At 51.5% G+C, this 17420-nt stretch overlaps 1 protein-coding gene across 1 annotated transcript in view; it reads right to left on the bottom strand.

Annotated features, from left to right (window-relative positions):
- Positions 1-1435: 1435 nt before the first annotated feature.
- The window catches only part of SLC4A4 (solute carrier family 4 member 4), a 156249-nt gene continuing 140264 nt past the window's right edge, over positions 1436-17420 (bottom strand). Inside the window, exons 19-24 of the mRNA XM_081999521.1 lie at positions 16167-16239; positions 12157-12225; positions 10364-10537; positions 7684-7845; positions 3508-3604; positions 1436-1590 (exon numbers count right to left, since the gene is read on the bottom strand). Coding sequence (XP_081855647.1) covers positions 1547-1590; positions 3508-3604; positions 7684-7845; positions 10364-10537; positions 12157-12225; positions 16167-16239 — 619 coding nt within the window. The 3' untranslated portion in view covers positions 1436-1546. The remainder of the gene's footprint in view (positions 1591-3507; positions 3605-7683; positions 7846-10363; positions 10538-12156; positions 12226-16166; positions 16240-17420) is intronic.

Genomic DNA, 17420 nt, shown 5'->3' on the forward strand with positions numbered 1-17420 from the left:
CGGCAGACCCTGGGAGACCCGACAGGCAGCGTCCCAGCTAGAAATGGAACTCGAGTCCCAGTATCGGTTCCCTGCATTAGCTCGTACAACAGCGCTTTCGGAACCCGGCAGCATATACGTACCAAGCAATTAATCCTGACGGGCCGTGGGAACGTACAGCTGGTCTTAGGATAAGGCCCGTATATCCCATAAGGTAATTTCAATGACTTGGTCTAAACGCTGCTCATGTCAGGGGGTAAAGCCACCCATTTCATTGACTGAGGAGCTCCAAGCATCCAGCACTCCTGCCTCACACCAAGCTGTGGCAACGCTCATAAACTGCCTTGGAAATAATCCGCTTATCGCGGCTGGGGTTCATTTCACACACGCTCTAACGCCTCCAAGTGTAGATACCTCTGTGACATTTCAGAGGACTTCTGCTGCCTTGGGCTAGGTCCGACTCCTGGCGCTGGGAAGTCCAAGGTGGCCCCAAGGGGCTGAGCTCTGAGAAACTGGTACTGAACGTTTCCTTGCTGCAGTTTAGGGTTATTATTTACCCTATTTTCCACCGCAGATATGGGAAAACTGATTACTCCCTCTTTGCAACATCCCGTTAAGTGACTGAAGGAAAGCGCACCAGCAATTTTTTTTTTTTTTTTTTGGTAGGCTAAACAATCCCAATTAATTTATTTTTTTCCCCTACAGATGTGCTTTCTAGTGTCCTCCCAGTTGCGCCACATCTTTCTTCTGGTTTAGAGGCCAAGCCAGCCATCGGTACTGCAGCTGGGGTCTAACCAAGGCTGGCGGAGCTCCCACAGGCTCTCCGTTCCCCATCCCAGGCACCCTAAGGCCCTGTTGGCAATGAACCTGGGATGCTGCAACCCTGCCTAGGGAATGTTCTCAAAGTGCTTTTTAAGAGTTTCCTACGGGGGGGGACAAACTTTGCCTTGTTGACTTTTGGTAGCTGAGATGTTTTTGAGGAATCATTATAAAGTGCATTTTTGGGGTGTATTTGCACCTCGAATATTGGGTTCAGTTTTGGGCCCCTCACTACAAGAAGGATGTTGAGGTGCAGGAGCGTGCCCAGAGAAGGGCAACGGAGCTGGGGAGGGGTCTGGAGAACATGTGTGATGAGGAGCGGCTGAGGGAACTGAGGGTGTTCAGTCTGGAGAAGAGGAGGCTGAGGGGAGACCTCATCGCTCTCTACAACTCCCTGAAAGGGGGCTGTGTTGAGGTGGGTGTTGGTCTCTTCTCCCAAGTAACCAGCAATAGAAAGAGAGGAAATGGCCTCAAGTTGCGCCGAGGAGGTTTAGACTGGATATTAGGAAAAATTTCTTTACGGAGAGAGTGGTCAGGCATTGGCACAGGCTGCCCTGGGAGGTGGTGGAGTCACCATCGCTGGAAGTGTTCAAAAAACGTGTGGACGTGGCACTGGGGGACACGGTTTAGTGGGCATAGTGGTGTTGGGCTGATGGTTGGACTTGATGATCTTGGAGGTCTTTTCCAACCTTAATGATTCGTGGGTGCTTACCTTGGCATGGCGTGTGACTGAAGGAAAGGAATTGTATCAGCACGACGTATGGCGTTCAAGGAATGTTGGTGATTTCTCTCCTGTCGGGGAGGGAAGAAAGTCTTGTTTGTCATTGCCTGCAGCACTGATGGCTTCTCAAGCCCAGCCTCAGTTTCTCCAGTATACTCTCATCTATCTGGCAATGCTTTTTTACTGCTGACTGCTTGCCAGGTGCCTGTCACAGCTTCTAAATAAAAATACTCAATTTCTCTCTCTCTCTCTCCTCCAAGACAAAAAGCCTTGAACTACTGACACGACCCAAAGGCTCATTTCCCAAGACTTTCACCGCCTTTAGGTCCTGCCACTTACCTTTTATCTGCACCTCTTTAGTTACCCTCCGCTCCTCACTGTCGCACCCAAATTCCTTGCCAGATAATAGGTGGCTTGTTGCCCGGAATGGCTTTCCTTTCCTGAGCCGGCGTGGGGACACGTACGCTGTTAATAATAGTCCTATTCTTGCTACGGCTGAAGGAAAGCTAGCCAGCTACTTTTTCTAGTCTGAGGGCAAGTTTTTTTGGTGGTGGTTTGGTTTTTTTTGGGGGGGGGGGGGGGGCATTGTTTGTAATTATACAAAAACATAGAAATACGCAAACCGACTCCTGTTTGGGTCACGGGGGATGTACCCTGTGTTGTCTCAAAGGGCATTCCAACAAACAGGTTTGCGGCAGAATTAACTGTTCCTTAACTCTTCCACCCTTAAAGACGTCGAAAACAGTGCATCCGATCATAAAATCCTGTGTAACAACATTTAGGATGCAATTTGTTTTTAGGACATCAGGGCATTTTCATGGAGAAAGGAGGAGGATGTTGGGTTGTCCGAGGCTGATTTTGCTCCTTTTTTTTTTTTTTTTCTCCCTTACCAGCAAAACACTGAGAATAGCTTAACAGTCAGGGAAACGTCTCTTTCTCTTGGGCTTTGTTTTATAATGCCAATCTTTAAGCCTTCCTGTATTTAAAAAACACAGCGCAACGCTAAGGATGGCCTGAGGTATCTAAATGCCACCGAAAGGCAAGGGACTTGGGTACCAGCTCTTAAAGTTTAAGGACCTAAAGACCTTTGGCTTTAGGTCCTACCCCTAGAAACCACCAGCCTTGCAGCAGTACTAACTTATTACTATCGTTCGTGTTTCTCCCCTCCCGACAAAACAGCGCATTTCTCTCCGGGCGGCACCCATCGCTCATAGTATTTCGACAAGGCAGCGCAAAAAGGCTACGGCCAGTTGTTACTCCCGACTCCTCCCTTAAAAGGCTACAACAGGAAAAGTGAAAAAGGCTGAAAATGAAGATCGTCATAAGCGGTTACGGATATTAACGTGAAACATGAAAACGAAAGAGAACAGCACAAAAGCACATCGCCTAAGAAGGGAAATACGTTAAGGGTCAACTGATCGCTGCCTCGTCGGTTTTAATGCGCAATGCGGATCAATGACACGCTTAATTAACTCTTTTTAAGCGCTGATTTTTGCAACTGCTTGGCACCTAAGGAAACAAACAGTACCGGGACAGCGATGCAGTTTAGACATGCTGCAAATCCAGAACACCAGGCTCAAAGGCAAAAAAAACCCCAACACCCCAAAAAACCCCCCAAAACCAAAAAAACCCCCATCAGCAGAGTTGACACAAAATGGGAAAGGTCAGAAAAGAGGAGAGGAGAGAGTGAGCGGCCAAGAGACCTGTTAGTAGCTGGATAAAAGCTCTTAAGCTGGAGGCACCGGAAGGAACAACATCAATTTTGTAACGGGCAAAGAAAAAAAGCTCACAGAACCAAAATCTGTCCTAAATCAGAGGCCTGGAAATTAAAAAAAAAGGGGGGGGAGAACACGAAAAAGTACTTCTCAAGTAATAGGAAAGGTTTGGGTTGGCTTTTTCTTAAAAAAATCACTCTAAATACTAAATATATATATTTTTGTACTGCAAGTCAGAGTCAAGCAGGCATGCAAGAGGTTAGTTCTACTCACTGTCGGCAGGTTTGCTATCACTTAGGAAAGGTTCCTGCTCCATGATGTCCATTGGTATTTTAATACTTGGGACTTTTTCTGAGTAGGGGCAGTCGGACTGTGAAAGAAACGTGTAAAAGGTCTTAGAATATTTTCACTGCTCTCTCTCTTACCATCTCCCACAACTTCAAGTTATCCTTTATATAGTTGCTGTCGGAATGAGGAAAAGAAGTCCAGCTTAGTCGCCTGCTGGTTCCCACCGGCTCCCCGCGGCACCCCGCTCTCCCTCGTCCTTCACGCTACGGCAGTAAAGCAGATTGAGCTCCCCACCTCACCGGCCCCTTCGCGCCAGCTTACGAGGCACCATCCGGCTCAGCCTGGAGCTGGCTGCGGGAAACACAGGCGGAAAGCGCCTTCGCAGGCAGAAAGAGCGGGGCCTCGGCTTCCGCGAGCGCTCGGCAAAACGCTTCACCCCGCTGCGACGTCTGCCGAACCCCTTTTTTTTCTCCCTCCTCGCCCGACGGGGAGGAGGGCCAGACGCACGGCAGAGGCTCCGTAAGCTGGACTGTCTCGGCTCTCCCCGCTACCCGAGTCGAGCCAAGCCCGTTCTCGGTTACGCCTCTCCGGACGGTAAAACAGCCCATCGAAGCCCGGGCCCCCGCAGGAGCCGGGTGCGCCCAGCCGGCCCGGAGCGACAGCCAACCCCTCAACGAAGAGGCACAAGCGCAGAGAAAAGCCGGGCGCGGGGTCCCCCGCAGCCCGGGTGCCAGCAGGATTTACACCCCGCTGGCTTCGGCAATCCACCTGCTCACGCGTCGTAGAAGGTACTCGGAATTATTTTGCTTTTTTTAAGAGAGAAGTAACTTCTCGTAACCCAGGAAAGGGCTGATGTTGCGTAACTTGGCAAAGGAAGTAAGGGGATGTTTGCCAGAAACCTTAACAAGTCTTTGTTCCAGGAGAGGACCGGACCCAGCACCGAGCATAACGCTGGGGTGGAGGGAGGGAGACCTTCGAGGCAGGGCAGGAAAACATTACACAGGCCAGAGAATTGCTCTCCCTGGAGCCGATTTTTTTTTTTTTTAATTATTTCTTTACATAACTGACATCCAGCGCAGTGTCTCATACTCCAGTGGCAAAATGTTTCCTCAGGAGTATGTTCGGGAGGCTGAAGGATAAGCACAGCTCAAATGAGGATGATTCCGCAGAAAAGCTCGGAGGCAATAAAGCCGTCCCAAAATCCCCATCCCTCTGGGGCCACGCCGTAAAGCTGAGCCTAAGGGCTGGGTAAACTCTCCAACATATGACCGTTTCAGTGCTAGTAAATAAGTGTAAGAGGTCTGTGGAACAGCAGTGCTGACGCTCAGCGTCTACTTTAAACCTCACCGTCTAAAACGAACACTGAGACAAAGAAAGTATCTGCAGTTGGCAAAAAGGCCCCAAAGGGGAAAAGAAACCATTACACAGCACTTCTGACTCTGAAACTAAATACGCTAGCCCAAGATTTAAAAAAAACAAAAAAAAGAAAAGGAAAAAAAAGAAATGGTCTGGTCTTTCTCGGATCGTGCATTTTTTGACCTAAAGCCAGAGAGAAAACCAAGGCGCTTGAGTTTTCACTAGGCAAACGCAGCAATTAGTTGCAAAAAAAAAATACTTTGCAAAGACAAGCTGGAGGGAAAAAATGGTGAGAATGCTGAAGATCTTTCTTTGCCGCTCCTTTTTCGCTGGCCCCGATTGCGAGCGAGCCCCCAGCGAGAGCTTTAGGCGAGTCCTAACTAGTGCCGAGAGCGGTCCCCGCTAATGCCGGGTCTTGCCATACTCATTCGCCAAAGACCACTGGCATTAGCAGCGCCCAGCGACTCTCTCGGCCGCGCTCCCATCAGTGTATTGCCCGCCAAATCCCACGGGACTAACTTCGTGGGAGCCTATTTCTGGAAGGGAAAGGGTGAAAATAATCAAAGCCAATAACGCCAAGTGCTTTACGCTCAGGAAGCTGGTAAAAGCAAGTGCTGAAAAAAACCCAAGAAGAGTTAAGAACCGACATTTTGCATAAATTCGCTCACCCATTAGATCGATTACTGTACCTGAAATTCATGGAGAGCCTGAGAAGAGAGGAGATAGCTTAAAGCATACCGGAGGTACGGGAGCCGTGGCTCGGGACACGACGCTGCCGGATTCAAATCAGTCAAGAGCAGGGGATGGAGTCAGCCCTCGCTGACTGCGCCCTACGGACAGCAAGGCGTTTTCTCTCGTTTTGGTTTGCACAGAACTATCTGCTGAAGGAAACCCTCGGCCTCCGAGGAACCGGAGGAATGACGGGAAAGGGCAGCTTGCTGTCTGAAGTAAAAGCCAACCTTCCCAGCTGGGATTCAGCTCGGTGTAGCCAGGCGTGGAGCCCGGCTACCTCCTACAACGCTGCACCCTCGCCTACGGAACCCCTAGTTTTGTCTCTTGCCGCGTGCATGCTCTACTTTAAGACAGCATATATACTTCCCAGAAAGGCCTTTTTTGCGTTATGTTCTCAGGGGACCAGCCTGACTTTGCTGCCTCTAACACAGACCTGCAGAGGCGTTGCACAGCTCTCGCATACAGACCTCGGGTTCTAGCTTGTCCTCCACCAGGACTGAGGCTGCCTTTTCTGTCCGCCCACCCTTGAGCAACATCGGGCATCCGGATGGTCTGGGGGTGCTCCCGGAGCTGCCGTTTTCCTCTTGAAGACACCCGATGCATTATCTAACCCGCACGGAGGGCTGATTCGGTACGTCTGCTCAGTGCAGGAGGGACGCAGGCGATACCCAGCAGAAACCTTCCAAACACCACAGTCAGGCACAACGACCCCACAGCGCCCGCGACCCTCCGGTTTGGTGGAGCCGCCTTCAGGCTTTGCTGCAGGAAGCTCTCCTGGCCGACACTCACCCGGCAGCCGCTCTCGGGGCGGTTGCCGTTACCCACTTCACATCAACTGAGGGGGCCAGGGAGCAAGCGGACCAAGAACCGGTGCCGCTGCCGCGCCGCCCTGCCGCACTGCAAAGTTTCTGGGCTGCGGGTCAGTGACCTGGGCAGGAGCGCTCGAGAAAGGGCCACTTGACTTTTCCTGCTGCCTGCCTCCTCCCACTGTGCGATCCCTTCTCATTTGTTCCTCCTGCCGTGTTAAAATGGGATTTTTTTTGTCCAGCTGCAGGTGATCTCACCTCTGCCTACGTCATAGGAAAAGCCCTGCTTCATGAACCCTGGGCGGCTGCGCGAGCCCCACCAGGGACACTGTGCTTAGCGCTCTCCACGTAGCCTGAAATTACTAAAGCCCAGCTGCCTTTTCACGTTGCAAAAGGTAACGCTGACCGAGGCAGGCAGCTCTCCAAAGGCAGCTCACGTTGGCTATACGAAGTGCGACATAACCAGTGCGTTCAGCACTTCGATGTAAATTCCTAGGATTTGAGCTCATGCTAGACTTGGGTAGGAGCGTGTCTGAAGGCACAAAGACCACATTTCTTCTTATTATATGTACGGTAAAAAATAGAACGGTCTAAGGCACGTGGATCCGGTCTAGTCAGGTCACCCCGCGCTTAGTAATGACATAAGCGGCTGCGTTTCACTATTTTAGGGCATGCTGCAACCTGAGGTAGGACCAAAGAGTATACTGCAGGAGGGCATGCATGCTTTGAAAATATTTAGGTCATGAGTACTACCAACAGAAAGTAGTCTTTCCTGCAATATGACAAGTCATACCCTTTTGTGCTTTTAAAAAGAGCAACCAAAAAAAAAAATCAAAAAAAGAAGACCAGAATATATTCAGGAGTAACAACGCTGCTGGCGAAAATCATGCTCCTCCTAAAATGTAAAAGACAATGATGGGGGAGAAAGGCGGAGGAGGGAAAGATGAGTAAGGCAGGGTGATGAAAGGCATTCTAGCACAGGGCATGGCATCTCAGCAGGTACCTAGGGCTCTTGTGGAAGGTGTGATGTCATTCTTGGCAAGGCAAGCACCACCTACCACAGGCTGGTGACGTCTGGAAAAGGGAAGGCGATGTAGAAAAGAAGTTTTGTTGGGGGCCGATCTGTTGCAGCAGCAGCAGACTGAGCTGGTCGGCTTCGAAAGCGGATGGGGAATCCCCAGCCCCAGAGCTGGGGAGGGGCACGGACCGCCCCCCGGGATCAACTAGCTAGAAACGAGTCATTTGACAAGAGCAGAAAGCTCCTTACATCATCATTGTCACTGTCCATGCTGCCCTTCTTTTTCTTCTTCTTCTTCTCATCCTCTTTCTTCTTCTTGTCCTTTTCTGGAATGACGTCGTCAAGGAAGCTTAAGTCATGCTGGGAGAAGAGGTAGTCCATGGCTTTTCTGACTGCTACAAGCGCCAGGATCTGAAAAGGCAGAGAGGGACTTCTCAGTCACATTTTACCTTTCGTCGGGAACGCTCTGTGCCTTCCTCTCGATGCTGCTGCTTCATCCCACACGCTGTAATTCTGGTTGTAAACGAACACAGAAAGAACACAGTGAACGCCTGGGATCTCTCCATCAGCGTGGAAGTCTGAACTGTGACCGCTTCACGTCGGAACAAACAGGAGCAACGTACAGAAAAAAGTACGTAATCACTTACTACTCCTGTAGAGACAAGGGTCGTCATTAACACCCGGCTGACAGGCATCAGGCAAAATAATTGAGACACCAAAAAAATGAGTATTTTCATTTATTTTTGGATTCAGCCTACAGAGGCAGGTTCACAGGGGCAGCCTGAGTAACTGTCTTAACCTTTTTCTCGCCACTTCCCCTGAGGTAAGAACTCTTTAGAAATTAAACCAGGGCCAAACCGTGCCCTGGGAGTTTGCAGAATAAAGTTTACTAGGATTGAGGCTGCATGAAACGGGAGGAAAAGCTTTTTCTGTGCAAGGCACTCAGAAAAAAAGAAGGGACGTGTCTGAAATGGGTGTTGACATCGACGCTGGGTTCAACACCACCACCAGACGCCTACCAAGATCACACGTATGCTTTACCAAAGGATACGCTGACAGACTGAAAGCTCGACTTGGCTGCTAAAAGGTATAACCCGTACCTGACAGCCGAAGAGTGTCTTTAAGATGACGAGTTTGTTCCGAGCAATAATAATCAACGGCACAAACAATTCCTAGGAAAGGATGTCAAGCTTTGACTTGTGTAACTTAAGACACGATTACAGGAGCGAGAAATTACCGAGGGGGTGGGAAGATGCCACGTAACACCCATGATTATCGCATTATGAATTACTTCTGTATTAAAAACGCTTTCCCTTCAAATAAACAGAGGTTTGGCTACTAGTCGGATCTTCAGAAATTGGAAGTTTATAGTCTTTTGGTTCGCAAGTGCAAATAGTTGAGGTTTTGTCATCAGATCCAGCTACATCTAAGCTGTGACTGTACCTTCACTGAGTTTGCAGCATTATAACAATCTCCATCAGACTTAGAGCTCGCTCAGATTCTCTCTATTGTGGGCAAAGAGAAAGAGTGACCAGACTTTAGCTTCAGCTTTCAACAGCAGTACAACATAGCCATGAAACTGCAATGGAACGGTGTGTCAGTGGGAGCTGCTGATTTTTAACACCTTTATATACGAGCATGTGTCCCAGCAAGAACATTTCCAGGATTTATTTACTTGCACCATCTTTTGTCTTCCCATTTCACCAGCATCAGAGAAGCAACGCTTGTCCTTGCTCTGTTTTCTGCTTTCCCTCCTTCCCTCAGTTAAATAAGCTCTGCAGTTGGTAACTGCACCCACAACCGCAATTTTACTGGTCTGTAAACCTGAAACTAGGTGACGCTGGGCCCAGATTTCTTCAGGGAATTTCATAAAGCTTGGACTTCGCAGCAGTCTGACCCATCTCGAAGCCAGAGACCAGACTCAGCCCAACCTCTGTGCGTGCAGCTATGGTCCCATCGGACCCACGCTCGATCCGTTCGGCCCTGCGGCCACCTTCCTCCCAACTGTTCCAGCTGAGCTACAGGTCAGGCGCGGAGGTGGAGAAGCATCAACTCTGTGCTCCCTCGTTTAGGATCCATGGCCACAGGTTTCAGTGCCTGAGGCAAAGTGTACATATAAGCTCCCCTTAACACCTGTTTGGTTTTCATTTGCTCTAAGTGCCCGATCATATCTATCGCTCTAGTAATAATCTAAAGGCACAGAAAGCTTTTTCACTCTTCCCCTTCCTTCATATAGAAATACTCTACCACACTGACTGCACAGTGTATATTTAAGAAATGGTTCTCCTGCGTGATGACCGTTTTCTCTCTCGACACCCAAACCAAGTTTTAACACGACCCTGATGTGCCTTCTTAAAAAGAGGACATGCATCCTGTGAAGTTACGTATCATCCTCCGATGCGAAACACGTGAATCAACATTATTGTCTTTTTACTCAAGCTCAAGGAAAAAGACATTCTTTTTTTTGCTCTTGGTTTAGCTAATCCTCTCCCTCCGTTTGGCACAGCTCTTAGCAGGGAGCCTCATTCCTGGTTTTGTCAATTTGTGCTATTTAAACACAAGGGAGACATTTTCTGTACGGTAATTAGTGTGGACTAAAAAAGGAAAACTATGCACCGCTCGTGTTCATGCAGCTCAAGGAGAAAACACGGCAAATCTAACCTTGGCAGCCAGGAACGGTCAAAACCAACTACACCTTTCTGGAAAAAATTAACTTTCCAGGCTCATTTTCCTCCAGATGATTTATGTGGAGGCAGCCAGGGCAACATTGACCCCGTGCAGTCTTACATCAGTGCTGCGAACGGGGGCAGAGCCCCGAGCGAGGGGTCTGACAGGGAGAGGTTGGATTTGCCTGTTTACGGGAGGGTACGACAGTGCGTGGAAGGCGCAGGCTGCGAAAGGGAGGGATGCGAAGGAGAACGTCGCCTACCATGACAGGGAATATGATAGCAGCCACGGTGGACTTGAGGATCCAGAGGAGGGCCAGGCACACCACCTGCAGGAAGGTGAAGAGATGGACCCTGCGCAGCGGGACGTGGCGCAGGTAGATAAAGTCAGGCTGGTGTTTCAGAGGCATCAAGAGCAGCTTCAGACGATCCATGAACTGGAAAGGAAAAGAAAAGGACATCTAAATGAAACCCAGGGTACACAAAAGAGAGATACAAAAGCAGTAGTCCACTACGAAGTGTGACCTTGCACCAACTTGCTTTCCTTCCGTAAACCGAACCCAGCAGAACAGCCGGCACAGCTCCTCTATCCTGACTGACTTGTGCTGAACAGGGAGGGAGTTCTAGAATCACAGAGCAGTACCGTAGTTTGGGTGGGAAGGGACCTTCAAAGGTCACCTAGTCCAACCCCCTTGCCATGAGCAGGGACACCTTCAACCAGAGCAGGGTGCTCAGAGCCCTGTCCTGCCTGACCTCGGCTGGACGTTAACTCAGTCGTCTGAAGGGAAGGTCCTAGGTCTACGCTGCGTTTGGCAACTCAACAGAGACACGTGAGCAAAGCAGCTCTCAAAGCAAGGCCTTGAGGTGCCTTCATTTTAAGGAGCAGGACTCCGTGTGCTCTGGTGATCGGTGTCTAAACCAAGGAACGAAGGTGTCGGTGGAAATTGCTCCACCGGCTTCAAAAGAAGGGGGCTGATCTGCTGCGGCAGTGAACCCAAGATGAACGCCCAAAAGTACGGTCAGCATCAAACTCCGGGTCACTTCTGCTACCCTCCCCTGCACCGTTTCTGCCAAGGAATAATTAATAATCAATTGGGAGCAGAGGTCAGCGGAGGTGAGGGCAGACATCACCTTACCAGAGAACAGAAAGGCACCTAACTGAAGAGTGGGAAGACGGGCAGCTTTTCCGGCAGCGCCCCTTGCCCCGTGCTGGACTTGGTGTTAAATCAAAATCGGGATTTCTCATCGAGTGAAAAACATCCCTGATAGGGGAAAACACGCTGCCCCGTCCCCTGACCACCTGGGCCGGGAAGCAGAGGAAACCCCGTCCAGGAGAACCAACCCCAGGGCGAACGTGACAACCCCCTCCTTGTCCCCTGCCCGACGGTGGGCTTGCTGCCCGCTGCTGAGACCAGGTTGATCTCACACCAGTGAATGAGAGCCGGGGCCGTCTGAAAGAACACCCAAGGAAATTCTCATGGTGCTCAGAGAACAGGCAGGCTTTTCCCGGCAGAGCACAACCAAGCGCTAAAAAGAAAGGCCACAATTAATAAGGAGCCAGAAAGCAGCAAAGCCACTTCCAGCTTCCCAGGGCCAGTTACAGAGGCCGCGCTGCGAGAAAGGCTTCTTACGTAACGTTTCCTCAGCGACAAAGAACGGGGCTTAGCTTCCCCTCCCAGCAAGCAGCAACGTTCCCGCTCGTCAAGACTGCAAAACAACCCTGCCGCCATAAACCACCCTCCCTTCTGGTCCTTCAGTCTGCGACGGACGCCCCGGCAGAGGACCCGGCGCCTCCGCAAGCGCCCGCTGCCCTCGGCGGCGCTGAGCTGGGGGGAAGACGGACCCAGCACGCCCCATCGCTCACCAGGCCCAGGCTTGGCTGCTCTCCCGCTGAGCAGATGGCTCCCCTTTGGTCTCCACCTCAGGAGAGCCGGCCTGCGGCAACGTGCGTAAGGAGCTGCTGCCCTCCCCGGGTTTCTTGGGAAGGAGAAGGAGGCGGCGAAGGAGAAGAGAAAGGCCGGCGGGGACTCTGCTCCCGGCCGTTGGAGGGACTCACCTGCACGCCATTGAGGGACGCGACACCCATGTAGAGGAAGACGCCGTAGAGCACGGGCATGGGAATGAACTGCGGGAGGAAGAGCAGGAGAAACGGAGTGAACAACCTCCCCGTACACAACGCACCGTTAACGCGCGGCGGGACGGAACTCCTAGCCTGCGGCCACCTCGAATTGCACCTGTGAGTGGACAACGCAGAGGAACGAAGCCAGCAATCCTCCTGCTGTGCTTTGAGAGCTGCAAGGACATTTGGGCAACCACTGGAGGGCAGAGGAGCGGGGCAAAGGCCCTCCCGCTTCACCGGGACTTGGCTGTCTCCCCAAAAACCAGAAGGAAGGAAGCCAGCCAGCGCCCGTCAGCAAACTAAAGAAGCAGCAGGGTGAACGTGCTCCAGTGAGCTTCAAACTGCTTTCCACCTCTTGGTTTCTGGTGAGACTAGAAGCAGAAGGCAAAGAAGAAGACAAGGCAGCACGATGCTGTGGTATGTCTGGCTCAGCAAGCTGTGGAAATCCTTCCCAGAAAAGCTCTTCTGTCGAGTCCCACCTCAGCGATGACAGGCATGCCAGCCAAGTCTCTGATGGCTCTCTCTTCCACTCCCGCTAATCCCTACCTATTCACAAATACAGGAGCATGAGCTACTTCCTTCACCGCCAGGAACCATCCTCTCAAACATCAATTTCTGCTCCCTCAAGCGCTAAGCGCTGCCCATTGCTCCATCCCTGGTCCTGCCATCGGAGATATCTTCCTTCAGAGGCGAGGAAGGCGCACAGTTAACAACATGCACGCTCCCCAGAAAGGAGTTATCTGTCCCTCTGACCAGAAGCACGAAGCCTGCCTCCGCGGCAAAAGCCGGCGCGCGGCGGCCAAGAGGGGGACGCGCTCCTTGGCCCCACGACGAAGCTGTGCGCAGCCAGTGCGGCGCGACGGGAACGGCAATACTCGGGCACAAAACGCAGGCAGGAGCCGCGTAACGGCCTTTGTGGGATTCATGTGAACCCGAGAAGGACGGGAAGGGCTCTGTCGCCGCCGAGGGAAAGCCTTCGTAGAGTGATGGGCGGCCGCCACCGAACGGCAGCCGCAGCACAGCCGAGGCAGGAACGTTTGTTTTCCAACCTGCGAGTGCGACTCATTAAAGAGGCAAACGACACGGCAGTTATTCAGCGTTTTGCCGTATTCCCCGCCACGTTATTCATCGTTCACTGGATCGGCAACACGACGCGTGCACATATCCCTGCAGGCCGTGATGCCCAACGCGTGCGTTTCACTTCGGGCGCGCGAGCACCCAAGCCACCGAGGCCACGTGCCGTCCAAACCCGAAGCTTCCCTGCCCACACTTTTCCCTTCCCTCCCCAGAGTCTCATACCCTATCGCCTCCTGCGAGCATCTCGATTGCCGATTCACCCCTCTGTTGGGTTTATTTGCTCCCTTGCGCGAGCTGCGTTGACATTTCACATCAAAAGACGAATGTTTTTTTCCCGCGGCCTGGGGTTCAGCGGCCTGCCGTCACCGCACGCCGTCGCGGGGAACCAGCGTGTGGTTCACATAGCTGCGGGTGTCCAAGGGATTCAAAGCCCTCGCTGGATCCGAGGGATTAGTTGAGATGAGATAATATCTCCTCTGGCAAGCTGGGTAGCTTTCAGAGTTGAGCTTTCCAGTTCATTTACATTGCTCTCTCTCCCTCCCCTTCTATTTCCACCTGTGTTTTTTTTTTTTTAAAGAAAAATGTCCAAATATTATTTCACCATTCCAGGATAATTAATCCTGTAAATCATCCCTAAGGGAAATTTCAGTACATTATCCTGCAGAGGAGCAAGCGGCGCTTTCGTTTTGGAAGACTTTCTTTTGGCAATGTGTTCACTAACTACGGGGTTGCTGGCTTAGGCACTCCGCATGAACCCGCTGCTAGCCAACAGAATTAAAAATGTATTTATAGGAAAGCGCCTGTCACTCTCCTAGCAGGGGCGAGGATGTTTCTGCGGAGATCTGCCATAACCGAGCAGGAACATCAGCGATGTTCAAAACCCGCACAAACGACGGCAAAACTCACGGAACACAAAGATGGGATTATCCTGCGCGTTGCCTGTTTTGTTGAGTCTGGGATCGTTAAGGGTGCGCTTTGCTGCTGGCAGGAGAAGACTTAAACGTTCTGCGGTGCATTTAGCACGGCGGTTCCCTCGAGCAGGGGACCCTGCCGCTGGAGTCTGTTAAAGGTCCCGAAACGCTGCCAGGCGCTCCTCGCCGGCACGTGGGCGAGCAGCGTGCCGGTTCATCCTCGGGCGTCCTCCCGCCAGGACCTTCCCCAGACGCGTTCTTAGGGCAAGACAAATAATTAGGGAATGAGGCAATAATAGGGGAAATTACAGACCCCGGTGGAATAGAGATCTTGCAGGGAAGGGTCACGCGAGCTAACAAACAGAATTATTACAATCAGGCATTAAATTAAGGGCACGGAAATGCCTGTTTGTGCAGAGGAGGAAACTGTTACCAAGGCACAAAAATGTGCTGGTTGCAAAAACAACCTTAGAAATCAAGAAGAGCAACGCGCCGACTTTCGTAAAGCCGTTTTCTCCGTGGGCAGCGTCATTGCCCTCTGCCTGCCTCCCGCCCCGCCGGCTCACGTCTAACTGGGCCTCAGCCCCTGCGGCTTCCCACCTCCTCGTGACCAAAAACTCATTTGCCTCCTCCAGAAACGCTTCGCCGGGCGCCTGCCTGCTCCGCCACGGGGTTACGACGCTGGGTGCCCCCGTTTCAGTACGCCCGTTACTGTTTCGACGTCTTCGGCTCCGACCGTCGGTCTACGGGTCCACGGAGGACTCCCGCAGCCGACGTCTCCTGTTGCACGGTACGCCTGCACTCGGCGACGCTGCAGTCATCATCCCCGGAGAAGGCCGTATCCTCCACAAGACACGGATAAGCAGGTTTTCCGGTTCCGTTCTACCATCTGACGATCCACCAAGGGTGCGTTTCTCCGCGGCTATGCGCCGACAAATTTCAGGTCTCGGAAAAGAGCTACCTTCCCGGATTAAATGGTACATCAGCAGCACAACCGTTCAGAGCCTTGGCTAAACTCAGAAGAAAAATAACTCAGGAGGTGAAGAAATCGTACTTAATTGCTCTGCTTCCTCCAGAAACATGTTTTCCACCCTGCTCAGCGGGGCCTCGCTTCTGAGCAATAAGGGGTGTGCTATTTTAGGAGGGTCCAGCCCAAAAGAGTGAAAATTGGATTCTTGTGCTGCCTTTTTTTAAAAAAAGCCGGGCAAGTTGCCGGAGGCTCGCGCTGCGGAGGTGTGTGCCTCGGTGCCTGCCCCAGCCAGGGGACGGCTCCGCTGCAGCAGCGGGCACAAAAATTTTTGGCCAAAACTGTACCCGTGGCCTGATACCATCAACTGGAGGCTGTGCTCGTTGCCACCAGTTCCTGGGTACTCCCTCTCATCAAACACCCCTCCTGTCAGAGGGCCACGCACGCAGCCTGTGAGCAAGCACCGACTGAGGGTCTTCTTCAGGTGTATGCGTTAAGATGCGCGCACGCTCAAATAAACGCAAATGTACTTTTCAATCTACTTATCCATCTCTTAACCCTGTCCTCCACACAGCAACTCTACTGCACTGCCAACCATCCTTCCATCGTGCCACCAGCAGGCTCTCAAGCTTTATCCGCAACATACTGTGCATAAAACACAGGCACAGCAGAAGTATTAAGGCTGCAAAATAAAAGGAAGCGTAACTTCACGCAAGCACAGAAGAAAAATCTTAAAATGAAAAAAATCACAGCCCCCAAGACCACCAGCCCTGAACTTTGGCACTGATGCTAGCGAGCACATTACGATGGTTTTTTTTTCTCCTTCCCAAACATTTGTATTTAAGCTTCCAGCAAATTACAAAACTGCATCAGTAATGCTCACTAATCCCCTTTTCCGCACTTCTTTTAGTAGCACGAAAACAGCCTGACCGCTGCTGTGGCCCTGCTTCGGCCGTGCGAGCAGAAGGAAGCAGAAAAAGCGATGCCCTTACCTTTAGGATGGGAGCCATGAAGACAGACACACCAGTCAGAATGAAAACGATGACTCCCGTGACTCTCTGCTCCCTGCAACAACATCACTGGGTGAGCAGGATGGCTTCAGCTTTCACACCGGTTTTATTCCCCCCCTCACATTACCCAAAACCAAGATAAAGCTTGACAACCCGCTTTTGCAGCCCCATTTTCAAAGCAGACTGGCGATTACAAGCCAGCGGCATCAGGCAACTTATTGTCACCCTGACCGAGCCTCGTACGCCTCTTTTTTTCAAGCACGGGGTCAGTTGTTGAACGCTGCCTTAGCTCCGCCGCTTGTGGGCCAACAGAGAACTGCTACCGAGTAAGCAAGGGTGTGTCTACACATCAAACATGAGAAACCGTTAACTAGCGATCCAAATTCTCTGCGTGCGGGTATGGATCGCGTGCAAACCGGTAATAAATCAGTAGCTCTCCGCTCATTAATTCGGAGCCTATTTTGAGTCCTGGTCACAGCAACTTCAGCAGTTGGATGAACGGTCCAGGCCTTCGTGGGGTGCTGAACACGTGCCTTCGTCGCTCCCTACACCCAAAAATACTTTCGCCAGTAATATTTTGGAGTACTGGAAGTTAGGGCATTAAATTTCCATTTAGTTGCCCAAACAAGTGGCCCGATTTCCAGAAGCGCTCCTACGGACAGCACTTCAGACCACTTAATTAAGGCAACCAAATACAGCCAAAATTGCCCAATTAAGTGGAGCCGATCGCTCTAGGCGTGACAGGTTTTCATTTTTTACCGTTATGTTTGCTAACAAACGCCCGTCCTAATTTCCACGGATAAAGAGATCTGCAAGAAATTATCTCCCTTCTCAAGCCGCGGAAAACTGCGTCTGACCTGGCCGAACCAACTTTTGAGGAGTGACGGGGGGCTTTGTCCGAGGGATCGCGCTGCTAAATCTCACAGCCGCGTTGGAAAATACGCAGCGAGCAGCACAAAACTCTTCGTTGACAACTCAGCAGTGTCCCAGGGGCACCGGAGCTCGCTCTTGTAAAGCTTAGCGTATTTTCGGGGTGACCTCAACGTGCGTGCCCAAGGCAGACCGAGAAGCGGTCTAAGCGCTGGTGCCAAGTTTCCGTCCTCTCCTCCCTTTGCTCCCGCACCTTTGCGCAGGCTCTCCCCCGCCTCCAGGCGCGCACGCGATACAACAGTTTTCTTCCTTTTCGAGAAAGAGTACTTGCCAAAGGGCTACGCCAGATAAACTTCTACCTGGGTG

This window comes from Phaethon aethereus (assembly GCF_964289735.1).
Source record: "Phaethon aethereus genome assembly, chromosome: 4".
NCBI classification, from domain to species: Eukaryota; Metazoa; Chordata; class Aves; order Phaethontiformes; family Phaethontidae; genus Phaethon; species Phaethon aethereus.